We start from the raw sequence: 26,998 nt of genomic DNA, 5'->3' as shown, positions 1-26,998 counted from the left end.
AGCATAGAAACCGTGTAAAACGTGGAGTTTTGGCAACTGCAGTGGTCTACTTACTGAACATCTTCAGCATTAAACATGCAACTTCATGACATCAGATTTCTTAATAGCAAGCCACACAACCATAACAAAACTTGTCCAGACTCGGAGAGCTTTCTTTTGACATTTTTACATTTTTAATTATGAAGAAAGCTGTTTAGGTAGGACTATCATTCATTAGTAAATGATTTTGTTTTCAAACCCGAAACAAGGAAAAATCAAGGATACATATACAGAAAACCATGGCACAACTATCGCATAGGCAACATGATTATACAACACAAATGATTAAAAGTATTAGAAAAGTATTAATGTCATCCTAACATCTCTTTTACAGTTACTGCTACAAACAACTGCAAAAACGTTGTATATATACAACTTGATGAGGGAGTCTCACCATTGCTTCCTGCTGTAAGCAGCTTGTTAATGTAAAATTAGTCAGTGAGCTAGCATGCTAACAGACTATTTCCCAAACATTCTACTGTGGTTCACGTGTCAGGAATGCCATGCTGCTGGAATACTCTGTGATGTTTCTGTGAAGTTCTTGGATCCTTTACTGCTTATCTCTCTCACCCATCCCATGAGAAACCTGATGATTGCTGCAAACTGGAATCGGCAACCTACACACTCCTACACACTCACACATATTGAAGCAAGCTAATCCCAGTCAACTGGAGTTGGTCAACTGAGAGAGAAAAATATTTAGGCCACCTCAACAGATCTACTTCATCGAAGAAAGGTATGTCTTTCATAGATTTCATATGGAGTTTATGATGTTGACATCAATTAAAGTAAATTAAGTCAGTAGCCAAAGTCAATGGGAAAGTCAGGTTATATTCTTACTTTCTGAGATGAGTGTATGTAGTTTTTCATTTCAACTCTGAAAAGAGAACTCGGAGCACTAACCTGATCAATAGCTCAAAGGTTGGGTTGAGCACAGATTATGCAGTCTGTATCCACAACATAATGTACTACAGGCCACTGACCCTGCCAAACAGGTCTCTTACCTCAGGTCGTAGCAGAACCAGCTCCTAAGGTTGCATATTTCAATAATACAGACACAAACGCAGGTAAGAAATGTGTATTATTGGCTTTTTATCATGACATGAGAGGACTCAAACTACATGTAGAGTGTGACTGAGGGTCATGCTAGATCATCAATGATTTTTAGGGGAAGAAATAATGTTTAAATTCAACTAACCTCAGATAAAAAGCAATCATTTGTGAAATAGAATAGTATTCTGTTGCAGACGTGCCAGGTACCAGTACAGTATAAGTCAGGTTTTTTTTCTCTGTTTGAAGACTAGATTACTCTGCATCGACAAAACACATTTAGACGGCAGGGGGGGAGTTGTTTTCAAACAGTGAAATCTATTGGAAGTCATTTAGGACCTTATTGAACACGAGATTGAACATAAGATTTTTCTAGGAGCTAGACAGTGTTGTGCTCTAACATACTGGATCTGAGGATAAAAGGCTTTTATTGTAATATGTGAAGCGCCTCACAGGCCCTAGACGGGTAAGTCTGAAGGTTAAACTCAGCATTATCAATGCTGATCATTTTTCAAACATTTTTGTATTGACACGATCATTTTGTGTTCCTTTCTTCACTTTATTGGCTGAACATAAAACAGCCAGGCGAAGCAAACATTTTCATTCAAACAGTTACAATCTCTATAGCCACTATGGATTTAGCAGTATGGGGTTTTCACAGTACTTTTCCAAAAATATGACTGTTTGTATAAGGCATCATCGACTGCCAACACACTGCGGTTCATTTGGTCTGAGGTCACTTCTCAAAATGTGCATTGATTTGATTCAGGACAAATTAATGTACGTATAGAAAACCATGTACATACGTATGCCACATTCCCAGAAGTGGCATCAGTAAATTCAATTCAATTCTATTTATATAGCGCCAGAACAATAAAATTGTCTCAAGGCGCTTTACAGAGCCCAGAGCCTGGACCCCAAATGATTGTGAAACTGTGTGCATCTGAATGAGTTTAGGTCTCCATTTTGTAAACCGTCTCAATTCATCAGCATATAAAAGAGCTTGAATTAGAGCTATTGCTGAACAGTGTCCACAAATACTATTTTTTGAAAACCATGTTCAAATTCATCTCTACTCAGATGCATAAATACAGCAGAGTCCAATCCCTCCTTTTCTCTGTGCCTCGTGGCTTCAAATGATTGGGTATATGTTAATGGTAGTCATTCACTGGTTACTAAGTGAGTTGTAGCCAGTCAGTGTTTGGTATTTGTTCAAGGAACACATGAGGGCGTGTGGGACACAGCTCAGAAGGAACACATGTTGGCGTGTGGTGCACAGCTCAGAAGGAACACATGTTGGCGTGTGGTGCACAGCTCAGAAGGAACACATGTTGGCGTGTGGTGCACAGCTCAGAAGGAACACAAATTTATGGTGTTTTAAACTAATGTCCTCATTCTTCCAGACCAGTCACCTGATGTGTGGGGCACATGTGTGGTGTTTTAAACTAATGTCCTCATTCTTCCAGAGGGGGAGTATTTAGCACCAGGTATCACCAGTCCTGGTCAAGGGGCCCTCAAAGTGCTGTTGTTGGCAGGTGTTCTCTTCAAATGAAATCTTTCTTTCTTCAGTCTGTTGGACCACCGTTACTATGAGGTTTTGCTCTACCACCTACACAGGCCTCGTCTTCTAATCTCCGGCCCCTTGCTCTGTTGAATTCTTCTTCATTCCAAGATCTTTGGTCTTCATAGGGTGACCAGATGTTGTTTTTCTCAGATATTTATCTTAATTTGCTTTTCTGTTGCATGATTTAAAACGTTCTTGCTTGCGCTTTTCTTTTTGCATTCCATCTTCTTGCACAATTTAGCCGATTATACCCAACGTTCATGCACATTGCATCTCAATCATCACTTTGAGTGTTTCGTGGACACATCATTGTTAAAGAGATGGCTCCATCTCAGGGTTTCACCTCACACAATCTATGCAAAACACAAATTTGCAATAAGGTGAGAAAGTATGTAAAAACAACTAAACTAAGAAGTATAGCCAACATATTTTTCTTCAGAACTCAGTTGTTAATTGAGAATTTTTGAATAGAGTATTTGTCTTCAGAACTCAGTTGTTATTTGAGAGTAGAGTATTTGTCTTCAGAACTCAGTTGTTATTTGAGAGTTTTTGAATAGAGGATTTGGCTTCAGAACTCAGTTGTTATTTGAGAGTTTTTGAATAGAGTATTTGGCTTCAGAACTCAGTTGTTATTTGAGAGTTTTTGAATAGAGTATTTTTCTTCAGAGCTCAGTTGAGTATTTGAGAGTTTTTGAATAGAGTATTTGAGAGTTGAGTATTTGGCTTCAAGCATACCCATACTTCACAGGGCCACTTGTTTGTGTTTGGATGTCATTAGGATGAAGTTGCTGGTGTCTGTGTGGTTCCTGTGCTTCCTGCCCCTGCTTTGCACAGCCCAGGCCAACCGAGATATCTGCAATGCCAAGCCCAAAGACCTCCCCCTGGAGCCTTTGTGCGTCTATCGCAGCCCGGATCCTGAACCTGGGACTGAGGAACCTGTAGAAGCAGAAGAGGAAATTCCGGAGTCCACCAACCCCCGAGTGTGGGAACTTTCGAAGGCAAATAGCCGATTTGCCCTCTCTCTCTTCCAGGAGCTTGCTAAGGGCAAGCCAACAGATAACATCTTCATGTCCCCAATCAGCATTTCCACAGCGTTCGCCATGACCAAGCTGGGAGCCTGTAACACCACCCTGGAGCAACTCATGAAAGTAAGATAGCCACATGACAGGTGATGAAAGATGTTATCGGGCAAATAGTTTGCATTTCAGTGTTTATTTACAGGTATAATAAAGATTAACATGAGCAGTCTCAGACTTATTTCTTTCTGTTGCTGGAAATTCAGTCGAGCTTCTTGTGCTTGGGGGAATTATCCTGTATGCTATGTTTCTTTTCAGTGTACTAATAATGGTACTTAGCGATTGAGAAAAGACTGAATATTGATGCCAAAACATTATTGTTTTTTTCTGTCTCTGTAGGTGTTTCAGTTTGACACGATCAAAGAGAAGACATCTGACCAGGTGCACTTCTTCTTTGCTAAGCTGAACTGCCGTCTTTATCGAAAAAAGGACAAGACAACAGAGCTGGTCTCAGCCAATCGTTTGTTTGGGGAGAAGTCTTTAAGTTTCAATGAGACTTACCAGAACATCAGTGAGCTGATTTATGGGGCAAAGCTGTTACCACTCAACTTCAAGGTCACTTTCTATTAGAGAATTAGTTGAGATCATACACCCTGATTTGTTCACCATGCCTAAAGACTTGTTTGTCCCTCACAGGAGAAGCCAGAGCTTTCAAGAATGACAATTAATGAATGGATTTCCAACAAGACAGAGAACCGGATCCAAAACACACTGCCACAAGGCTCAATAGACCCCAACACTATTCTTGTTTTGGTGAACACCATCTATTTCAAGGTAGAGAGACACTGAGTAACCAATAATACCTAATGTTCCAAATATTATTTGTTCGAACATACTGTGCAAACCAAATTGAGTTGTTAAGAACTTTCCCTTAATTTACTGTAGATTTACTTTATGTATTGCACTTCAGGGCCAGTGGAGAAACAAATTCGACAAGGAGAACGTTATGAAAGATGACTTTTATGTTACTGATGAAAAAACCTGCGAAGTGCCTATGATGTATCAGGAAACAAAATTCAAGTATGGAAAGTTCGATGAAGATAAAGTTAAGGTCCTTGAAATGCCATACCGTGGAGAGGACATCACGATGGTGCTGATCCTTCCGACCAAAGGCACCACCTTGTCTGAGGTACAAATCATACAGGATGTGTCCTGCCTTCACAATATGTGTGCTGCTGTGGAACAAATAATGTACAAAGTCTCATGGCCATCTTACCAGTGTGTTTGTTTTATTTATTCATTGGCTTGTGCACGCTGTAGTGGAAATATCAAACAGCTGTTCATCAATCGACCGTTATAACGGTGTATGCAAATGCAAAGCACTTCCTAGGCAAGATTTGACTGATTATTCTTGTTCCAGGAATAATTCAGCTTGAACCACTTAACAAAAAGAAACTTTGTTCAATCTTTGTTGCATAGGTCTTGTAAATAGTTCGGCGGGAGTGTCATTTTGATTTTTGTGAACTTTATACTTTCAAATGAGAAAAAATGACTAACCTAGCAACCACTACCACCATGACAACCACCATGACTACCAGCAGTGCTGCTAGCAGTTACCATAGCAATACCTTAGCAACCACCATAACTACCCTTGGACACCCTAGCAACAACCTAAACCACCATAGCAACCGTAATAACTACCCAAAGGCAACCTAGCAGCCAAAATAGCAACTACCCCAACTACCGATCTTGCAACTACTCTATCAACACCTATAAAAAATATCTCTCTATCTAACTTAACCTCTTTCTAACCTAATCTCTTTAACTTCTCTGTATCAAAACTATATGTCCTCTTTCTTATTCTTTCACTCTCTCTGTTTCTCTCTCTTTTTCATTTCTCTATGTATCTATCCATCTATCTATCTGTCCCCATCACCTTCCCAGTCTAACACTCCATACTGTATCTCTCTTTCTCTCTATCTTTCAATCTATCACTCTTTACACACCTTTCTCTCCTCTTCTTTTATGCCTTCTTTCTCATGCGTCTGTCTCTCTCTGTATGCCTTAAATTGCATTAAATGTTCTGATCTCTTACTTTGTATTTATTTTACATTTTAGATATTTTTGCTTTGCATGTACTAGGTTACTATGGTTACCATTCATACTTTCGAGTATCAGAGTATTGATATAGAAAGGTCCAGATCTGACCAGATCTGTTTCTAGGGTCTACACATGTATTGTTTTGGAGAACTGGAAAAATATAACAGCAGACGAAACAAGCAGTGTTGACATTTATACACAATTATTAAAAATAGGCTATAATTTCACATAATTCTGTCCATACTGTGTGTTAAGACCAGCTAAAAATGTGCATGTATAACTCTGGATCAAAGAAATATTTGTGTGCTTTGATTTGAGGTGGAGAAAAGCCTGGACCTGAAGAAGCTGGTTGGCTGGCTGGACAACATGAAGGAGATAAAAGTGGCTGTGCAGATCCCACGCTTCCAGATTGAAGATAGCTTCAGCTTGAAGGAGAAGCTGCAGAGTATGGGCCTGCAGGACCTCTTCAGCCCACATCAGGCTAGCCTTCCCGGTACACGCAATATATACGTTCAAATCATCAAAAAGCTCTGAAAAATCATCAAACATAGAATAAAAGAGAATACAAATATTGAATGGCAAAGGGCATCAATCTCAATCAATCAAATCAAAGAAATGTTTCCGGATCGGCCTCTCGTGTACACGAACCCCGCGGATTGGGTCACTGAATCCGCAACCTTTTGAACCCGGTCTCCAGAGTGAGAAGATTCGAACCCGCTAGCGGATCCGTGTTCGTGTAAACGCCCGATCCGCACACTCTCTAACCTGATGATGTAATTGCCCCACGTGAACGCCTTGCAACCTCAGCCTGAACCCTTATGAACCCCGCTTCATAACAGCAACAACATAAACTAAATCGATGTTGTTAAGCTGGTTAGGAAAGGGATGACATTAACAAGCCACACTTTAATCTTGCACTGTTAAATTTATTTGCATCAGACCATTGTTCTAAACCGTTTTTTAAAAGTGTCAGCAATAGCCTATATGAGCAAATCTGATATGATAAGATGGCTAGTCAGCTATTATACCAGCTAAATAACCATAGCAACCAGGAAACACAAGGTTAGCTGTGAGGTTTAATTTTAGGTTTAAATGGTTAGTAGTGCTTGCACCACTATTACATGGCATGACGTAACATTCAATAAACTGCAGTTAATACATGGGTGCGGTGAACATACGGGTTTGTTTTATAAAATTATGTAAAATACTGTGATGCGGTTTATTTACGGTGCGGTTAATAGTCGGGAAAATATGGTAAGTATTCTCACTATGTCCAAAATATTTAGTGGTGCTTGAAAAGGTTGTGAACCCCTTAGAGATCACACTGAGGTCATTTAATGTTGAATCATTTGGTCAAAAGGAATGAATACATATTTAGTGAATGTATATTCAATCAGCCTCTCTCTGTCAAATTTTACGATTTTTATATGAAGTTCTTGTCATATTTTATGTCATATTTATGCAAATGTTTTACTTTTCAGGCCTACTTGCAGATGAGTCAGATAACGTTTTCATATCAGATGCCTACCATAAAGCATTTCTGGAGGTAGGTCTGAATGTTTGATGCATGTCATATGTTCATCATGGTTTCTTTCATCATCAACCTGTTTGAATGGTGTTAGTTACTATTACCATAAACTCTAATACTTGCTTGCAGAAGTGACTAAACCATGTGTATATATACTGTGATTGCAGTTTAAAACATGGCAATCTGTTTATAATAATTATTTTGTAGTATTTAAAACACTAATAAAGGAAACATTCTCCGTTAGGTAAATGAAGAGGGTAGCGAGGCAGCCGCTGCGACCGCAGTGGTGGCCATCGGTCGCTCCATCAACTTCAACCGCGAAGTCTTCATCGCCAACCGGCCTTTTCTACTGCTCATCCGTGAGTCCACCATCAACACCATCATCTTCATGGGCCGTGTGGCAAATCCGTGCGGTGGTAACCAATGAGATGTCCTCGAGCAGAAGGGCAGGGCACAGGCAGGAAGAGGCGGAAGGAAATTGACGCATGATGGATGTTTTTTATGATTTCTCAGAAGAATACACTGAAATAATTGTGGTCGCTCTCAAATAAAGAGTACACTTATTAAAAGGGTCTTTGTTGACTCTTTGTTGACTCTTTGTTGACTCTTTGTTGGTGGAAGTCCAACCACAGATAATCTTGGCCTGTAGGTATGTGCCCTGACAGTAGAATGGATTTCATAGCAAACCATTCGGGACATTGTTCATTGAGTTCTGCTACAAACTGAATATTGTTGTGCAGCTTATAAACCACCAGATCATTTTTATTTTTTTTCTCAAACATAATTTGCTCAATATGTTAAAGTGAATCAATAAAAGTAGTAAACAGCCATTTGGACTTCTGCTCTTTTTTCCTAATAAAATAAAAGTAAAATTTAAACAAGCAAATGAAACTATTGCATGAAGTATATACTGTGTATGATAGCAATTATATAGACTATCATATGATACTGTCGATCATGACATTTTAATTGACAGATTGGTAAACTTGGTAGGCATCTCTGGCACTGCCATTGAGTGGTTCATTTCCTTTTGGTTCAACAGACAATCCTCCACAGTAATTGGCAATTCTATGTTTACCACTTGTCTTATGGTCAATCAAGGGTCCTGTTTTTTTTTCATTATTCTTATAGCCATTAAGTCACAATTGTTTATAAATATACTGTAACTCTTTTATAATCTCTTGTCACTGCTATGTACAGTATCTTCTACAGTATGTCTGCTAAACCAGATGATCTGGATAAGGTAACTGCACTGCCTTGCTGTCTAGCAGAAGTCAGAGACTGGATGTCATGGTTCAAATCAGATAAAACACCCTTTCTACAGACCGTTTGTCAGTGCCAAAGTAAAGAAATCATGGAGTCATTTTCAGCCCTTTGTGAAGAATCTCACCCACTCCTGTTTTGATCACATTTTAAACATTTTTAAACTTGGACCTATTTTAATTCAGGCTGAAAAAAATCCACCTGGAACACTAAAATGTCTTCTTCTGCAAGGCAAGGCAAGTTTATACATGTCTTCTTCTGGGTATACATAACACAGTTCATACACAGAGGCAAGTTTATACATGTCTTCTTCTGGGTATACATAACACAGTTCATACACAGAGGCAAGTTTATACATGTCTTCTTCTGGGTATACATAACACAGTTCATACACAGAGGCAATGACATGTCTTCTTCTGGGTATACATAACACAGGTCATACACAGAGGCAATTCAATCAATAAAAGCAAATGGAACATCCAAAGGAAACATTTAAAAAAAGTGAAAGATACGTATATAATTATGAATTATAAATTAAACAATACAATATTATATAATTAAAAAGTACAAAGTACATAAAGTACTAATTAAAAGAAGGTACTATCATTAAAAGGTAACTGATATGATTACAAGGCACAGTAAGAATGGAGTGCAATAGAGTGCAAGAGAGCTCAATCATAGGCGCATGAAAAGAGAAATGGTTTAAACCTGGATTTAAAAATGGCTCCATTTGGTAGCTCATCTGGTAGTGTGTTCCAGTTTAGTGCCCGTGTTTAGTTTGGACTCTGAGCTCTTCTAGCTGACTGGGGTCCATGGATCGAAGAGCTCTACTTGATTTATAGTCTTTACATTCCAACATATCAGATGTGTTCAGGGCCTGAACCATTCAGTCATGTACAGACTAATAGCAAAACTTTAAAGTCTATTCTGACTCAGTGCCAAGATTTCTGCCCAAGAGTCTAGGCGTGCACTAATGCTAATTCTCTTCACTTTGCTGCTAAACACGGTAATCTCTGTTTTGTCCTTATTTAGTTCAAGACAAGTTTGGCTCATCCAATTATTTATTTGCTCTAAACATTGACCGAATGAGCCTGTTGGGCTATAGTCATCTGTTGAGAGATGGTCATATACTCAGCTCATAAATAGGATTATTGAGTGTTGAGTGATGGTTTGTCACAGGACCCTTTGTGTTCTTAATCCGGCCCTGTTTACCTCAATGAATAATTCCATTACTGTTGTGGTTGACTTGCTCATAACTCAAGTGCACCTAATGCTGTGAATCCACTGTCTTTCTTTCAAATAAAAGACATCGAGAGATGAACGTAATCAAGCACATCCAGCTGTTGATAGGATCCACTACTAACCTCTGGATTTACCTGGATTTGTAGCCAAATATTGATTTAAAACCTCCATCTCTGCCCTGGCAGATTTTATGGCTAAAAATGTAGACTGACATTGAAGTCGACAGGGGCTCAGGCCTGCAAACGTCTTTAATGCCAAGCTCAAGTCGTTGCTATGGACACATCCAATGCAACACTCAGCCGCCAAAGCTGGAAATATGTAAATGTATGATTTATAAAAGGCAGTTTGGGCTCTGCACCCCATTATTCAGGTGCTTGGCTTACAGTACATGACACACAATATGACTGTTTGAATTACTGTATTAAATTAATGTATTTGTGTGTTGTGTCACAGTATATGATGCCCATCTCAATATATATAAAGGCCACCAAAATGATGTAGCCAAACAGTCATTTCAAACACCAGAAGTAACAACTGTCAACAACAGCTTTGAATTCTGGGTAACTGCACCACTGAAGGCTGATAAAGTATTCTGTGGACTCTGACAGTCTGCAGGAGGTCCGTACGAGAGCCCTTGCAGACTTGTTTAATTGAGAAAATCAGACAGCCTTGGGCCCTTGTGGATTTAATGTGAACACGTGCAAAGTCAGTGAGTCTGCAAGTCCTCTGATGGCCAGAGATCCAGTTTGGTCAAAAGCCTTCCAAATCCTTATTGGAGCCTTGAGTTCAGGGTTGAAAGTTCAAATGTCACTGTTGTACTCATTCCCACCCAAATGTAGCCTACATGTCTCCATGGTCGAGGCCATCTGGATACCCCAAAAGAGAAACACAATAGAGTGGCATTCAAGAAATCCACTTTATTTACATTTTCAAAAAATATTTTGTGAAACAATTTACATATCCAAGACAATATATTTATATTATGTGTATATTATATATGTGTGTGTGTGTGTCTAATGCAGTAAAAGAACAAGTTTGTACATTTCAAGTGGTGTGCAGCTGTATATTTTCATACTGAACTTTTCAACAACTTTTCATACAATTTTCATAACTCCATTTCAGAGAGAAAGGTTCAAACCTCTACAGGTGACATTTCTTTTATGAACACAGTATACAATTAAGGACTGATCAGATTTGAATGAGAACAAGTGCAGCATCTCAGGATATCGTCCAAGGTCGTCTAAATGCTTACATAATACAGAATTATTGTATTATGTATGTATACACAACAGCACACGGCTTAAGTTCCCAAATTATTCATAAAAAAGAGAAGCCCTTGATCACCATTGTTTCTACAGTATACAAAAACACCCCCCTAACTCCTGCCTTGTGTGCAGTTCAACCACATTAGCTGTACCACCAGGACAGGGGCCTGTTCTAACATTAACATTACCTAGGTTTTAACAATTCCACATTTTATACAGGTAAATAGATCAATACAAATGACAAATCTAGACATAATTACACCAGTGATGGGCAGAAATCAAACTCAGCTGACATGAGACCACTGAACACAGGAGAGCTGTTTTAAAGGCTGAGGTTAATGACAATGTCACCAGACCTCATTAAATGATAATAATGACATTTAATCTGATGTCGTGTTTCTCCTGTTTCCTTTTTAATCAGGAGAAAAACTCAAGAGACTGTTAGGGAGAGTTCACATTGTAAGAAACAGATGTGACGTTTTGGCATGAGATATTTCATATATTAACGTTTTGACAGCCCCTTTCTAAAACCTCTCCATCTCCTCACTTAACTTATAAATGATAAATAATCACTCCATGGACTTCAAAACGTTAACAGCCCCTTTTCCCTCTCATGTTAAAAGTTCATGTGATGTTTTGTCTTCTGATGATTACATAAGTGTGCTGTTGAACATTTCAAGAATCATTTGGTCTGTTTTGGTGTAATAAAGCCAACTACACACTGAAGATTGAAAGACCAGGTCAGGTTAACATCGTTTTTGTTTATCTGTGGCCAAAGGACCTAGAACCTATTCCACAGACGGGACATTGATCTGGAAGGAGACATGAAGTGTTCTTCTAAGGACGTGTGGATATCAGGAGGACATGGCTCTGATGGATCTCCTCTCCTGAATTTGAGACAACACATCCTCCGTGTCCTTTAACAAGGCATCAAAAACGCCATCCGCCAGCTGCATCTTCACATACAGCTCGTCTTCGTCATAGTTCACCCACTGCGACTCCTCCTCATGCAGCTCCTGAACCTGAAGAGAAGGAGAGAACAGGGAACTCAAAACTTACTTTAAAGAAGCAGGAAGATTTTCTTCAAGTGAGCTAACTGGCTAAAAGCCAACAGACTTGCCTTTCAAAATGAATTTGAAACTAGTTCCACACAAACACATTCCTCCAAACTGGTCAAACCTGCATCATCTGCCTGATGCCTCTCTATGATGACATGTCTTACCAGTATGTGATCAACTCGGTCACGCTTTTTCCTGCCAAACTTCAGCATCTTCTGCCAGTCGGTCTTCTGGTTGTGCTCCCTCTTCAAGTTATACAACTTCAACACCTCTTCTGTGAGAAATGACTGGAACAAAAACACAGGGGTTCAAATCATGTCAGGATCCTGATAAATGATCTGACTATGACCAAATGTCTTCTCCTGGCGGTGGAGAGCTCTCTACACCAACATGTCCAACTGACCTGAACTGTTTGGATGTCCTCTGTGCATTTGACTCCATGAAAGTGGGACGACTTGATGCGCTGAGGCTTCTTCCACTGAGGCTGTTCTGCGTTATGATCCTTGGCAAATACGTCCTTGATGACCTCCCACGATAAATCAAATACAGCCTGAAAAACAGATGCAATTCACTGTAAAACTGCTGATTTGGTCTCAGAGTAACTCACTTAGAGCTGTGGTCCATGTTCATGAATCCATTTGGTGAGGTTTTCTTCACTGCACCTTTACAACACATAATTGTATTATTAGTAGAAAGCATTTCACATGTAGGGGAAGGACAGTTTCCTCTAAACCTTGAGCTCTCAGATCTGAGTCCCAAATGATCAAAGTAATGCCATGGCTGTAAAGCATGTTAATAACTTGGTATTAACCCTCTGGAGCTGGGTTACAGGGCTGATTAGAGTGCATTTAGGTGATACTTAATTGTGGCGCACAAATGCAGCTTCACCACATCCTGGCAACATGTGGAGACTTGGATACGGCAGCATTATTTAACCATTAGCTTGCCCAATGGCAAAGGAGGTGAGTAGGGTTTCTAATCCAAGTGACAAAATACACAAACTGAAAAAAAAGGATTTCTTTTCCAAACGCCTCTGGTTGTGGATGGACTTTACCTGTTTGTAGCTTTGCTTGCAGTAAGTGTCCTGGTCCTCACTCTCGGGTTCCCCTCCTAAGAACCCAACCGAAGCCTGGGGTCTGGGGGATCCAGCCAGTGGTTTACCCGTTCCCAATCTGCACTTGTCCCAGATCTCCTGAGTGGCAGCGTACACAAGCTTCTCCATCTCTATCACGCCGTGAGGCACAATCATGACGGGTCTCTCAGGGGTTCTGTTGGCCTGAAGAGGCAGCTCTGGCCTGGGAGGAGTCTTCACCTGCTCACCTGGTGCTGAGCTCAGAGTACCTGGAATACCTCCCTCCTGCCACAGGTGGAGCTGTTTCTGTCTTAGCTCTTTCCTAGAACTAAGACCGAAATCCTCTTCAAACCAATCTGGTTCTTCTCCTAGAGCATCCAACAGTTCTCGGCTGAGTTCCAGCTCAGCCAAACGTTTAGCCAACTCCAATTGCCCAGATGCATCCAACACAGGACTCTCCTACAGCAGAAAGACCAACAATTAAGGTACGAAACACTTCACTCTGAACATACTGAGATACTAACTAGATCTCTTACGTCAGACAGATAAAATAGATTTAACATAATTAAATAGATTCCTATCCCCCTACTGGTCTCAGGCACATCAATTCCCCCTTTTGAATTGGGTTCTACTCAAGGTTTCTTCCTGTTACAAAGAGATTTTTCCATGTTCACCGTTACCAGTGACCTTTCTCTTGGGGGTTAAAGACTTGGGATTGGGCTCAGGGCTTGAGACAATGCAATGGCGCTATATGAATAAATCAAACTGAGTTGATATATGACTATGGCTCTGTCTCCATCTCTGGGGCTGGACTGGAAACGTGGCTCGGTTCTGGAGTGGGCCGGGCCCAATCGGGGCTGACCTACTGAATTTTGCAATGGAATACAATGCAACAATAAAACTGGAGAAATATAAAAACATATAGGTAGCATTAGTTTAGATTACCTAGCAACAAAAATTACTTGCCTTGTATTTGTAAAGTATACTATCTTTGGGTAAAGAAAAACTATCTTTGGGTAAATCAAAACTATCTATGGGTAAATCAAACCCTCGCAAAACAATCAAGGACACGGTTTCCAACAATTCCATGACATGATTATATTCTGTTTTAATTCCTTTTTACGCGTCCTTACCCAACCATTGCTAAGCACTTGTGTTCTTGGTTTGCAAATGTCCTTGATATTACAACTCCTAACCAAAACAGTAAACTGGGGCTCGTCACTAGTGCTCAAGTTGGAGGAAGAGACTCGGGCTGGCCCCGGTCTTTAGTGGAAAAGACTCGGGCTGGCCCCGGTCTATAGTGGAAAAGACTCGGGCTGGCCCCGGTCTGTAGTGGAAAAGACTCGGGCTGGCCCCGGTCTTTAGTGGAAAAAGGGCATTAGTGTTTGTTATTACAACAATGATGTCAGAAAACTCACTTGGAACTGTCAAACCCTTTGGAATGAATGATATGCTGACTACAAGCCTACCCAGCTCATTCAGTCTGAAAACCCTTTGGAATGAATGATATGCTGACTACAAGCCTACCCAGCTCATTCAGTCTGAAAACCCTTTGGAATGAATGATATGCTGACTACAAGCCTACCCAGCTCATTCAGTCTGAAAAGCACCTTCCATGTACAGCTGAAGGACATGAGCTGTGTTCAGAAACTGTGTGTGAGCTGTGTTCTGTGTTTGAAATCATAAAGAAACCTTGTATGCAATTTGAATAACTTCTATCTCCCTTCGTCCCACTCACTGAATCTCTAGTTACTCACCTGTTGGTTGTAAAGTTCTGGTGATGTTATATCCTCTTCCTCGTCATCAAAGTAAGGAAACGTATCCATCTTTATGGTTGCTGAAGGCATGTGTGTCTCTGTAAAGCAGCCATAATCATCTTTCTTCAAATTGGCATCCTGTATCTTCTTTTCTTTAGCTTTTTGTATCTGTTGGTATTGCTCCACGTTGACTGACACAAAGTTCTTGAAGAGCTGATCTGCAAATGTGCCGAAGCTTTCCTTCTCATAAGGCTTTGAAACATCACACTTTTCATCAGTAGAGATCTTGGTATCCGAGACACCCTTCTCGTTGTCTACTGAGTCAAGGAGAGCAGAAGGCTCCGCTTCCTGAGCCTGGTCTTTCAAGTTGAACTTCCCCATGGCAGACAGAAGAACACTTTGGTTATCCGTGGAAGCACGATCCAGGTTTATAGCTCTGCTTTCTCCACTGATTAATGAGCACCTCTCATCTTTGGAGCGATCAATAATGAGGTCAGAGTTAGTCAGTGTCACAGAGTCTTTCTCTAACGTGGTTTGCTTGTTTTGCAGTTCACAAGATCCATCGGTTTGATCAAAGTGGCCTTTGTCTCCGGTGTAAAACAGTTGATCAGATTTTTGGCCGCCATCAACTTCATGGCTTTGTTGCTGCAATTGATCCTTTGAGCCGTCAAACAAAGAGTCTTTGCGTGACGCGTCTTCAAAGAAAGAGTCCTCGTCATCTGTGGTTTCAACATCAACATTACAAACCCCTGGCAGGTGAGAAATATGATTGGGAGAAACAAGACCACCGTGGGCTGGTTTGCATTCAAAGTACACCACACCATCACAGGTTCCATTATTATCTCCTTTGATTGGTCAAGCTCCACTCCAGCCCAGAACCCCTTGGCAAAACTAGTTTGGCCTTTGAACCTTAAAACACCGAGCTGAAGATTCCTTACAAGGACTTTATCCCCGATGCTGAAAGCATCCATTTTTGTCCACCGCTGACAAGACCTGTGAATTAGAAGTAGATGACTCTGTGGACCATTTTAGAGATGAAGTCCTCTTCTTCGTCCTGATCTAAAGATTTCGCAGTTTGGCTTTTGATTTCGAACAGATGATTAGAGTGGATGTCACTAATTAATTCTGATTTTGAGGTAAACTCTTCACCAATTTCATCCTCGCTACTATTTCTTACAGACTTGTGACATGACATTCCTTGCTCTTCTAGAGTGGAGAGCATAGAATTTCTGCCCAAAGCCACGAGGGAGGACTCGGCCAGGGACTCAAAATCATCATTATAACCATCAGCTGGGGGAGATGATGCCTTGGTCTGGCCCCAGGTTTCTGCTCCGTTGAGGCCATTTGATTTGGTAAGTAGGATGTGGTTTTAACATCATCTGCACCATCGTTAACAGCCATCCTCAGACCCTCGGTTTAGAAGCACCACTCTGGCCATTTTCCTCTGCGGGGACTCTTCAGCCAGGTCTTTGTTGCTCAGTGACAGGCCGTTGTTTTGAACCCTCAAGGCCCTCTGCAACAACGTCCAGATGGAGAAGGACATCCGAGAGATGATCTGAGTGGTGAGCGTAGGAGTGCTCACTCTTGGATTTTTCCAGACTTTCAAAAGAGTTCAATCTCACAGTTGACTCTGCCTCTGTGCAGAGCCCCAGGTTTTTCACTGGCAGATTGGGACTGTGGATAATGCATTCAAAGATGTCTTGCCTATGGTGGAGGCTCAGGTGACAACCAGATTCTTTGGACTTATTAGAGTGGTCTGGACCTTCCCTAAAACTGGTGGTCGGAGCTCCACTAGTGGTGAGGGTCCTTCATCAGACAAAACCCTCCCTCGCTGGCCCGAGCCCGACTGGCATCCATATGAGGTTACAAACGGCTGCAATTAGGAAAAGACAAAAAAAAACATAATTGGACAGATGCACAAAGATAAAATTAAGAGTTAACTACACATGAAAAAGTCAACACAGTACATGCAATACAGGCCATACATTTTTTTTTAAAAGAAAAGTATCTTTAACATACCACTATTATCTTGAAAATCTGAGATGGTCTTGTCAGTTTCCTGAGACTTTAAGTTGTTGCTTGCTTCTGATCTGAGGTAGAGAGAATGCAAGGAAACTTAAGACAAAATACATCAATTTTTACCAATTAAATGAATATGGCATAAATCTTAAGAAACTGACCTCTGGGATGGAGATGGTTTGATTCTTGGTTTTTCTGTTGTAAGCTTCTTGATATCTGGTTTAGTTGTCAATGTGCTTTCGAGGTCTTCACTTAACTCTGTTTTGGTCTTCTTAATGAAGTCATTATATGACTTAAAGGTTAAAAGACAAGACAAAATAATAGTATACTGATAAATAACATGATTAACAAGTGTCAAATAAGCACACAGAAACTATGATTGAGGAAGTATGCATAGATATAACTCCAGAGAATCCAGTGAAGGACTACACACCTCTAGCTGTTTCAGTAGATTGGCCTCCTGAGCCTTCAGGCGCTCTCTCTGGCGTTTCTTCTGTTCTTTCTTCAGCTGGTGCACAACAGTTTTGCGCTTTCTCAGTTCCTCCTTCAGAGCCCAGATCCGGCTCTCAATACTGCTCTGATCTGATGTTGACTCTAAAAAAATCATATACATGTTATCATTTTGAAGAGACTGTAACATCAGCTAGTTATCATGTCATGCAAATGGAATTTTGCCTTTCAAATCAAATCAGAAGTTAACACGCAAATCTCCTAGTGTGACAGCTGTAAATATTTACGCTAGTTTATCCTCAGCTAGTTGTAGTTCTTGAATTTGTACTTAAATATCATATTACTCTTCATTGTCCTTAGAACCAAAAACTTGGCAACATCATCCTCCTAACTATTTCCTTCGTATATCTCATCATGGCACGCATGTTGAGTGGGCAAAAGCACTGTTCCATCTCCAACTTCTACTTTCCAGTGGTTGTCTCAAAATAAAAGAGTTATGCTTCACATGGATGGCATTTGGTTTTATTGCACAAGAGACACTCCTTTGTAAACACATCCTCCCAAAAATAATATTTAATCATTGTTAAGATTCTGCTGACCATTAGAGACAGAAAACATAAACACCTGCATCAAAATTGTCACCACCTTAGTTATATAATTTTTTTACAAAAGTACAAAGAATAACATTTGATCCACATTAAAAGTAGTATTTTATTACTAGACATGAGTCCCCATTCATTTGAATCTTTTTTTTTTAATTCCCAATTTTGAAGATTTAATATAGAGAAGCTTTGAAACTATTTCTATTTCTGGTGAAGGGAAAAGCAACTAGTATTTCCTGCTGCGCATCGGGGTCCTGTTCGTCCCGCCGGGATTCATTTTTTCGATAATGACCGCCGAACAATACATTATCCCTTACATAATATCTAACTACAAAACAGTACAAGTCAAATGTAGAAACACATTGTATTTGTTGTAGAACTTAACTTTGTATGCTAACAAAATATGTGCATGCTAAAGAAAAAAACAGATTAATGTTATGTTATGAGAACCTATAATGTTAAAAACAAATCCTTGACTCACTTTTCCCAGATGAGATCTGATCACTAGTCCTGTGGTCAGTAGAGTAGATCTGCCCCACGCTGCCCCCACTGCTGCCGTCCAGGTGCTGGGACTGCCTCACGCTGCCCTCCAGGTGCTGGGACTGCCCCATGCTACCCTCCAGGTGCTGGGACAGGCTAGAAGTTTCCCCTGAAGGAGACTAGTGCAGATAAAGGATAGGACACAGGGAAGGTTATGATGATACACTTTAATTCCCACATAAGACAGCACCCAAATGTCCAACATACCACTTTCTCAAATGTAGCAACATAAAGTATTAACACATTAGGTGTGAAAGCTAAACAGAAGCAAATCAGCAATCTTGCTACAAGCAGAGCAGCAGCAGAAGCAAGCATAACATATCAGAGGATAACACATATTAGCACACATGCGCATAGAACATAGAAGAAGTATATACATGAAATCTACAGAATAGTGAATAAAAAAGGGAGAAAGCCAGCTTTCAAAGTATTGGTTGTTGAGCAGCTTAGTGGGTCCTATTAGATATCCTCATAAGGTTAAAGGGATAACTTATACAGCACTAAACGATTGTCAATGATGGCATTTGTTTTTTTATGGGGTAAATAGGCTGACATACAGTATGAATTACAAGCACAGTATAATTAGTGCATATGTATTCAACCTTGTAAGAGTCATTTTCACTCTTGCGTGTTGTTTTAGAGAGGAACCACCATAAGAAGCAATTTGTTGTAACAAGATCAGTTTTACTGGTAGATGCTGGTACAATACAACCGCTCAACAGAAAATCAAGTACAGTCAAGCAAGCTGGTGAATGCATTCTGATCTGATACAGGCGATGCTCAAACTTTTAAGGCCTAATCCTGTGATGTCACTCTGGTCCCCTGGGCCGCCCATCTATCGATCTTAAGATTGTGACATACTGTCTCGTCCACTCTGCACATAGTAATAACACATGATTCTTGTGGTATTTTCCACTTACAGAACTTTATGTTTTTAATCTTCTGAAACATCTCAAGGTCTGAAAGCTTTCCCTTATCTGTGCCACAGCCTTATGATTTACTTTTTCGCTGCCCTTTCTCACAGCCTATCCCAATTTTAACTTGCTTTCTCGTCTGACTTTACATTTCCCACGTGAATTTAACTTGCTGTTTCTGACTGATGTTTTCATTTGATATACTTCATTTGATATATTTGATTTGATTTGATAAATTTGATAATTCAAACCTGAAACAGAAAGTGTGGGTAGAAGAGGGGCAGGAGTCCTCTTGAGGACGGGAATGTTGGGTAGAATGACGGTACGACATATTGCCATGTTCACACATTGGCTCCTATTCCCACATGACGCCAATACGGCATATTAACATCAATATAATGGCTTTCAGTGTAAGTGGGAATGACTTATAACTTACCAGGATTCTTTCAGAGATATCAGACTCCTGGGACGAGGCAACACCTGCTTGCGGACTGCTGTGTTGACTTTGGGACGCTTCAGAATGCCCAGTCGGCTTCTCAGGCAAGGGAAGGTCGGAGGGTCCACTGTACATTGACAGATCTGGCGATGCATCCGGCCCGACAGCATCTGTGAGGAGAGAAATATTGGAGTGAAGAACTGAGTGAAACATTATCTGTAACAATTTTTTATTTAAAGCAACATTGTGTTACGATTAGGGATGGGCATTCGATTAAATTGTCTTAATCGATCGTTGGGAGAATTAACGATCGATTTTCGATTAATCATTAATATTTTATATTAAAATTCACTATTTATAGGCTATATTAAAATGCAGTGAAAATAGAAAAAAAACAGCGTGTTTCCTCATTGAGATCTTATTACAAGATGAAACAACTCTTGTGGCAGTTTAAACTTACAAGATGGACACTCTTGTGGCAGTTAAACGGGATCTGTTCATGGTTACCTTGAAAATATGCGCTGCTGTACTCTTAAGCAGCGAGGCCGACAGCTAGAAGCTGGTGCTCATAAACACAACTTTTTTTTTCTCTCTAACTAATTAATCTCACATTTTGAAATTCATTCATCTACATTCATCGTGATTAAAAGTTTGTTTTCTTCTAAAGACTAAATCTTAAACGGAGTAATCACTTCAGACAGCGTGGTATTTTAGACACTGTTGTTTAATTGTATTTTTTTCGTGCTCTCTCGCCGTCATACAAGGAATGTGATGCGAGACACAATGGTGCCCCTCGACGGGTAAATCGTAAGAATTGTCCCCTGAAGCAATTCGAATCACCTCAGTCAGCCCACGCTCAACTATGTTGATGGGCCGACAGTCACCGGCAAACCTAAACGCTACAGCGTTGGTAACCTTTTCACGGACTGGTCTAGTTCATTTCCTAGAGAAGTCGTGGAGTGTGGGTTGGCGACCATCTAACCTGGGACTGCTTTCTGTCGGGTGCTTTGCATTAGGGTGATAACTTAAAGACGAGCTGCTTCTGTGATAGCTACATTCAGCTTGACAAATGCTACATACAACTTTAGTTTTGTCGATTGTTCTGTCATTTTGCCTCTTAAACAGAAACTTTCCGCCCAACAATCCCTCAGCTCTCTCCATCTTCAACTACCGTCTCGGTCTCTTCCATCTAACTGACTGCAGACACGCGGCGGTTTCGTGCCATGGGTCAACGCGCACCGGAAGTAAACAAAGTTGCGTTCAAATATTTTATTGCATTCATCTCGGCCACAATAATCTCATAGAATAACGCGTTAACTTTGACAGCCCTAAAATAAATCAATTACACGCACACTACGCAACAGAACATGCATTAGTTTTAATCGATGAAAAATGTATTTCATCGAGGAAATTCTTAATGATCAATTAATCGATCGTCGATTAATTATGCCCATCCCTAGTTACGATTGTATCTTTAAATAACAGCTTCAATCTAGAGATGTATTTCCACACAGAAGTGTGAATGCAGTAGTTGGCCGTTGCATCCAGTAACCTATACATTTATGTGGAGGCTAACACTTCACCTTACAAAAGAAGAGGTTTGACTCTCCTACCACCTGTTGGATGAGCAATAAATATCATCTATAATAAATATAAATAATAATAAATAAATATCCTCGCAGGGGAGTCATTCTCTAGCAGCAATGACCCACTCACATTCTGACACACATAGGCAGACAACACACATCCTGCTAAAACATGAATCAGTCAGTGTTCAAAATGAGTTGAGTTCTTTGTGCGCAATGCACCTTAACGAGATCTAGGAAGAACTTAACCGCTCAAAAACCTTAATCTAATGGTTGCAATTGCCACCGCAAGCATGTCAAAAGATTATCGTACTATGGTACTAGGTTCCCAGGGGATCAACTAACAATTAGACCTAAATGTTCCCATACCACACCATAACAATGAATAAATGGTTTTCACTGTGAGTGGGAATGGGGTATTTGTTTGTGTGTGTGTGTGTGTGTGTGTGTGTGTGTGTGTGTAGTATTTTTGCTTGAAATGCCCACCCCTACTTCATACCACTTAAATGGCTAGTAGCACTCATACCACAACTACATGGCATGACATAACATTCAATAAACTGCAGTTAAAGTAACACTATGGAGTTTCTGGAGCCGCCAGGTAGGGGGCTACTTTCTGCTGGACTATTCAGTAACGTATTTGCTGTCTTGCTTTGTCTTGTGCTGCACTTGCTTGATGTTTACCTGTGGTAGGAGAGTTGTTGGCAAGCTAGCCAACATAGCTATCACAATAACATTACAAAGAAGCCGACACGAGAGCACTTATTACTAACATCAATGTCCAAGCGTGTTATAACAAGCTTGCTAACATCTCTAACGAGATAGTTAGTAAGTTAGCGAAACCTGTGAAATTTGCTTATTTGTTTATGACAAACTAGCAAGTAAACACCTTTCCTAACACAGTCAAACATCAAGCAAGTGCAACACAAGACAAAGCAAGACAGCAAACACGTTACTGAATAGTCCAGCAGAAAGTAGCCCCCTACCTGGCGGCTCCTGAAACTCCATAGTGTTACTTAAATACACAGGTTTGTTTTGTATACGGTTTATATACGGTGCAGTTAATAGTCGGGAAACTACGGTATACCCGGATCTAGTTGAAATACATCCCATCTGGGCCACATCTGGACCATTTTCAAAACTAGTGACCAAATATGTTCAATTAAAGCATCAAACCATTCCAGAGCTGTTTATTCCCCATGTCCAAGGGTTGTGGAGAATATCAGTAGGTGAAGTGCACACACCTTTATGGTGTGGGGTGACTTCAGGCATATCATTATCCCAGGCAGCCACGGCCTGCCTCTCCATCCTGCGGATCTCTCTCTCCTCAGAGTCCAGACGCTGCTTCCACTGCAGGAGCCCTCTGCGTAGCTGCCGCGCTGCTTCAGCTGCTGCCTCTCTTCGTCAGGAACCTGAGGAACCGCAGGAGGAAAGAAGAATCATTAAACAAACGGTTATATGTATGCAAGTACAGGAGCCATGCTTTACCACTTCAGCCTGGTCAGCGTAACATGTAAATTAATATTTGATAATACCTGACTAGCGCTTAACTTGCACTTCAGCAGTTACATTCCTGCACTTCTTTTTCCTTTTTTCTAGGTCGTTGTTTTCTAATTCTCATGTAAAGTAGTATTTATTGTTACACCATGTTTTTTATTGCTCTTGGCTTGACTGTTCTCTCCCTTGTACGTCGCTTTGGACAAAAGCGTCTGCTAAATGACTAAATGTAAATGTAAATGTAATATTGCCAATGAACTTTAGTATTCACCTGTTTCATAGAATTATTCAAATTAAAGTTTGTTATATTTGTGAGAAACATATTTTGGTAAGTAATTAGAAAATATGTAGAGCTTTATCATCTATCATTATTCATTCATTATTATGACCTATTACCAATGTTTTTGGTGCCATTTGCCTGTGTGCTTGTTTGCCAGCAGGCTTATGCAAAAACTACCAGGCCGATGTTCATGAATCTTGGTGGAGGGGTGTAGCATGGGCCAAGGACGAACCCTTTAAATGTTGGAGCTGATTTGAATCACAGGGGTGGATCCAAAAATCATTTTCACTTTCGTTAACATTGCTAGATAAGGCATTTGGCCTTTGGTGGAGGAAGTGCCCTTCACATCACCGCCAAGTCGTAACAGAAAGGTGATCTTACTTGTCATCCATGTGGCAGTGCATCTTCTTCAGCATGATGCTGCTGGTCTCACTCCCCGACACAGAGACTGGAGAGGCGCTGCGTGAGTTAGCATCAGTCATGGTCACATTGGAAGGGGCAGCCTCCTCTGTGGTCTCAAAGCTGGAGGACTCCTGGGGTGGACGTCAAGAGACAAACACATTTCAGTTCAGGCTTTTAAAGATCTTGGTGACTTATGACGGAGCTAGCTGTGAGACAAACACATTTCAGTTCAGGCTTTTAAAGATCTTGGTGACTTATGACGGAGCTAGCTGTGAGACAAACACATTTCAGTTCAGGCTTTTAAAGATCTTGGTGACTTATGACTGAGCTAGCTGTGAGACAAACACATTTCAGTTCAGGCTTTTAAAGATCTTGGTGACTTATGACGGAGCTAGCTGTGAGACAAACACATTTCAGTTCAGGCTTTTAAAGATCTTGGTGACTTATGACCTGAGCTAGTTGCAGTGAATACTGACCAGATGGCAAGCACTCTTTAAGCGCTCTCGTAGTCTATGGGTGGTGGAGTGCATGCGCTCAATCTCCTCCTGTTGTTGCAGCAGCAGTCGTCTCTCCTTACGTGCCGCTTTATTGGCCTCCTGAAGTCTCTTAATCTCGGCCTAATCACAAAGAAAGGGAGCGAAACAAGACGTCACATTACACGCTTTTCACTGGAAAGAGTAGCTTGTTAAAGACAGCTGAGCTATGTGGCTTCAAGATAGAACCAGGTAAGACATTTCATTTCAAGGGATTACATTTCACTCAGTAAGGCAAGGGGCTGCACTTAATCAATGTCTTACGGAACAGGAGAAGACTACTGAGATGTGAAGTGGAATGCCAGATCCAAATGAATAAGCATACTTGAGTAACAGCATACGACTAAACAAGATTATCATCAAACCGATGGAACTACTAAAGTCCTAGAGAAAGAACTACAAATCCTATACATTTGTCAACATCACTAAAACATGGTTTGGATGAACAGAAGTGAAGTGAGTTCGCCTACTGACCCTGTTTTAAGGTTGCTAGTATTCATGCTAGTACCCTTTATATAAAACAAACCCAGAAAAGGCTTAGGCCGATGATGTTTGCAATAGATCATGCCTGACTCAAAGAAATCAGAGAACTTCAACTTCAACACACAATTAACAGTCAGGCAGTCAGGCATGCCACCAACAACACTATTGAACCCAACATTTATCAGTGCTAATTGGAATGACCCCCCCCCCCCCCTGCTACTGTGTGCACACCATACCTTTAACTGAAATCATTATAAAATAAAACACACTGTAAAAAGTAGTCATGGCGTGTGATAACACATACTAAATAACAGTGACAAACTCTCTTGTATGGTATGGAAAAACTAAAAGGTTTCAGCCACTCTGTCGATTGTCAGTTCTATGGTCATTACAATTGAGATATTTTGAAACAAATTGAAGCTAAAACTCTTACCTGCTCCTGTTGCAGCTTCAGTAACAACACTCTCTGCTTCTTCCTGATCGGTGGCATCTTGTCATCTTCTCCTTTATCCCTGAGACGTCTGGAGAATACATGTTTGCTTTTAGCAGCGCCTTGCTCAAAGGTTACTCGCCGCTAGAGATCACAAACCCACAAATAAACTCAGGGGAAATCTTGAAGGATGTTTTCTAAAGGGTTAGGAATAGGTGGCCATTCTGACTTGGCTGACAGGCATAAAGCTCAGAAATATCGATCACAAATGAGTAACGCATAACTACTACCAGAAAGTGCAACAGTCATTACACAACGTATAGTCTATGCTGTTAAATGGCTAATATGGAACCATATATTCAGCATACATATGATATGGATTACTATATGGCCATCGTCACACAATAGCCAAAAATAGGTTATTTAGGGGTTACATATCTGTACACACCCTTAGCCTAATGCTGCACCTATGGTAGTGATTACCGCTTCAAGGCATCTTGGGAAAGAAGCTACGAGCTTGGCAGCGCTCCATCGTGAACACAAAGATGTGTCACTGCACAACTTCAAGGCATCTTGAGAAAGAAGCTACGAGCTTGGCAGCGCTCCATCGTGAACACAAAGATGTGTCACTGCACAACTGTGCCGGTGGAGAAGACCTGTCTCTCACCTCACCTTGTCAAAGGCTTTTATTATTTCTGACCTTAGAGTGCTTCACACAACAATGTTAATATTAGTACTGTGCTCTACCTCTGTTTACAATACAAATTTCTAGCTAATATTTTAAGGTAATATAACGAAGAGTGAACATGCACATGATGACAAAATCCTAAATAAGAGAAAAGTGTGTAATATTTTCCATGCCTTTTGAGGTGTTCCAGCCATGCCAGCTCTGCTCGAGTCTTGTCCTTCAGTGCCCGCTGGCGGAGCTGCAGCAGAGAGCTCTGGTGCTGGGCACGCACCTCCTCCTCCTTCATGTACTGACGCACCATGTCCATAGTGAACCTGGAGAAGTTGTTCTGCCCACTGGAGAACGGGATACTGTTGTCTGGCTGAAGCACCTGCCAAGGCATAGCATAGCATAGCATAGTGTGAGAAGCATAGATGAACAAGTATATTTATTAGATTAGATTTAGATTAGATTAGATTCAACTTTATTGTCATTGCACAGAGTACAAGTACTGAGGCAACGAAATGCAGTTAGCATCTAACCAGAAGTGCAAAGCAGAAGAGTGCAGAGTATGTGCAAATGGTAATATAAATATAGATAAATAGGGTATATACAGTATATTTATCTGCCTGGTAGGCACCCATACCAGATAACAGTCAGGGTCATGGCACCCATACCAGATAACAGTCAGGGTCATATGCACTCAGACACAACACTCAGCAACTTAGGCCCAAAGTAATTAAATGAGTGATTATGAATAATGTCTTTATTACTCTGACGGATATTATAAATAATGTCTTTATTACACTGACGGATATTATGAATAATGTCTTTATTACACTGACGGATATTATAAATAATGTCTTTATTACACTGACGGATATTATAAATAATGTCTTTATTACACTGACGGATATTATGAATAATGTCTTTATTACACTGACGGATATTATAAATAATGTCTTTATTACACTGACGGATATTATGAATAATGTCTTTATTACTCTGACGGATATTATGAATAATGTCTTTATTACACTGACGGATCTAAGCCGATATCAATCCAGCTCGCGAGGTTGACAAAAGACAATGTTCAATATGACATGGTATTGTGACAACTCAACAGTCTAGACAACTCTGACAGCAAAGGAAGGACTGGGTATGGTATAGTATGATCATGAATAGTGTCTGTAGAGAGAGCGTGG

The 26,998-nt window shown here is 40.5% G+C and overlaps 2 protein-coding genes across 4 annotated transcripts in view; one reads left to right on the top strand and one right to left on the bottom strand.

Moving 5' to 3' along the window:
* Positions 1 to 635: 635 nt before the first annotated feature.
* LOC105908718 (serpin peptidase inhibitor, clade C (antithrombin), member 1) lies at positions 636 to 7,884 on the top strand. Of its 3 annotated transcripts, XM_042708813.1 has the most exons (9): positions 1,421 to 1,522; positions 2,257 to 2,260; positions 3,432 to 3,801; positions 4,069 to 4,284; positions 4,366 to 4,503; positions 4,640 to 4,858; positions 6,088 to 6,262; positions 7,251 to 7,315; positions 7,542 to 7,884. In XM_042708813.1, exons 3-9 carry the CDS (start codon positions 3,433 to 3,435, stop codon positions 7,722 to 7,724), a joined length of 1,365 nt encoding a protein of 454 aa, XP_042564747.1. In that variant the 5' UTR covers positions 1,421 to 1,522; positions 2,257 to 2,260; position 3,432; the 3' UTR covers positions 7,725 to 7,884. The 3 variants fall into 3 exon arrangements, with proteins under 3 accessions (XP_031430642.1, XP_012692736.2, XP_042564747.1); XM_031574782.2 differs by lacking the exons at positions 1,421 to 1,522; positions 2,257 to 2,260 and adding an exon at positions 636 to 775; XM_012837282.3 differs by lacking the exons at positions 1,421 to 1,522; positions 2,257 to 2,260 and adding an exon at positions 951 to 1,106.
* A 2,999-nt stretch (positions 7,885 to 10,883) lies between these two features.
* LOC105908711 (centrosomal protein 350) overlaps positions 10,884 to 26,998 on the bottom strand; it is a 38,871-nt gene continuing 22,756 nt past the window's right edge. Inside the window, 16 exon segments of the mRNA XM_042708940.1 lie at positions 10,884 to 12,089; positions 12,290 to 12,412; positions 12,529 to 12,675; positions 13,180 to 13,656; positions 14,955 to 15,703; positions 16,974 to 17,044; positions 17,135 to 17,265; positions 17,407 to 17,567; positions 18,507 to 18,684; positions 19,916 to 20,085; positions 22,746 to 22,888; positions 22,890 to 22,913; positions 23,660 to 23,811; positions 24,157 to 24,297; positions 25,130 to 25,217; positions 25,988 to 26,184. Of these exon segments, the coding sequence (XP_042564874.1) occupies positions 11,922 to 12,089; positions 12,290 to 12,412; positions 12,529 to 12,675; positions 13,180 to 13,656; positions 14,955 to 15,703; positions 16,974 to 17,044; positions 17,135 to 17,265; positions 17,407 to 17,567; positions 18,507 to 18,684; positions 19,916 to 20,085; positions 22,746 to 22,888; positions 22,890 to 22,913; positions 23,660 to 23,811; positions 24,157 to 24,297; positions 25,130 to 25,217; positions 25,988 to 26,184 (3,120 nt within the window). The 3' untranslated portion in view covers positions 10,884 to 11,921.

Source organism: Clupea harengus, chromosome 10, assembly GCF_900700415.2.
Source record: "Clupea harengus chromosome 10, Ch_v2.0.2, whole genome shotgun sequence".
Classification (NCBI taxonomy): Eukaryota; Metazoa; Chordata; class Actinopteri; order Clupeiformes; family Clupeidae; genus Clupea; species Clupea harengus.
Note: the sequence above shows the minus strand (reverse complement) of the source record. Positions and strands in the feature narration are given on the sequence as shown.

Bases quoted from the DNA above. Each gene is read 5' to 3' on its own strand.
- LOC105908718 (XM_031574782.2), top strand. From the start codon at position 3,433: ATGAAGTTGCTGGTGTCTGTGTGGTTCCTGTGCTTCCTGCCCCTGCTT. The intron at 4,859-6,087 runs GTACAAATCATA...CTTTGATTTGAG, and splicing joins AAGGCACCACCTTGTCTGAG to GTGGAGAAAAGCCTGGACCT. The intron at 7,316-7,541 runs GTAGGTCTGAAT...ATTCTCCGTTAG, and splicing joins ACCATAAAGCATTTCTGGAG to GTAAATGAAGAGGGTAGCGA.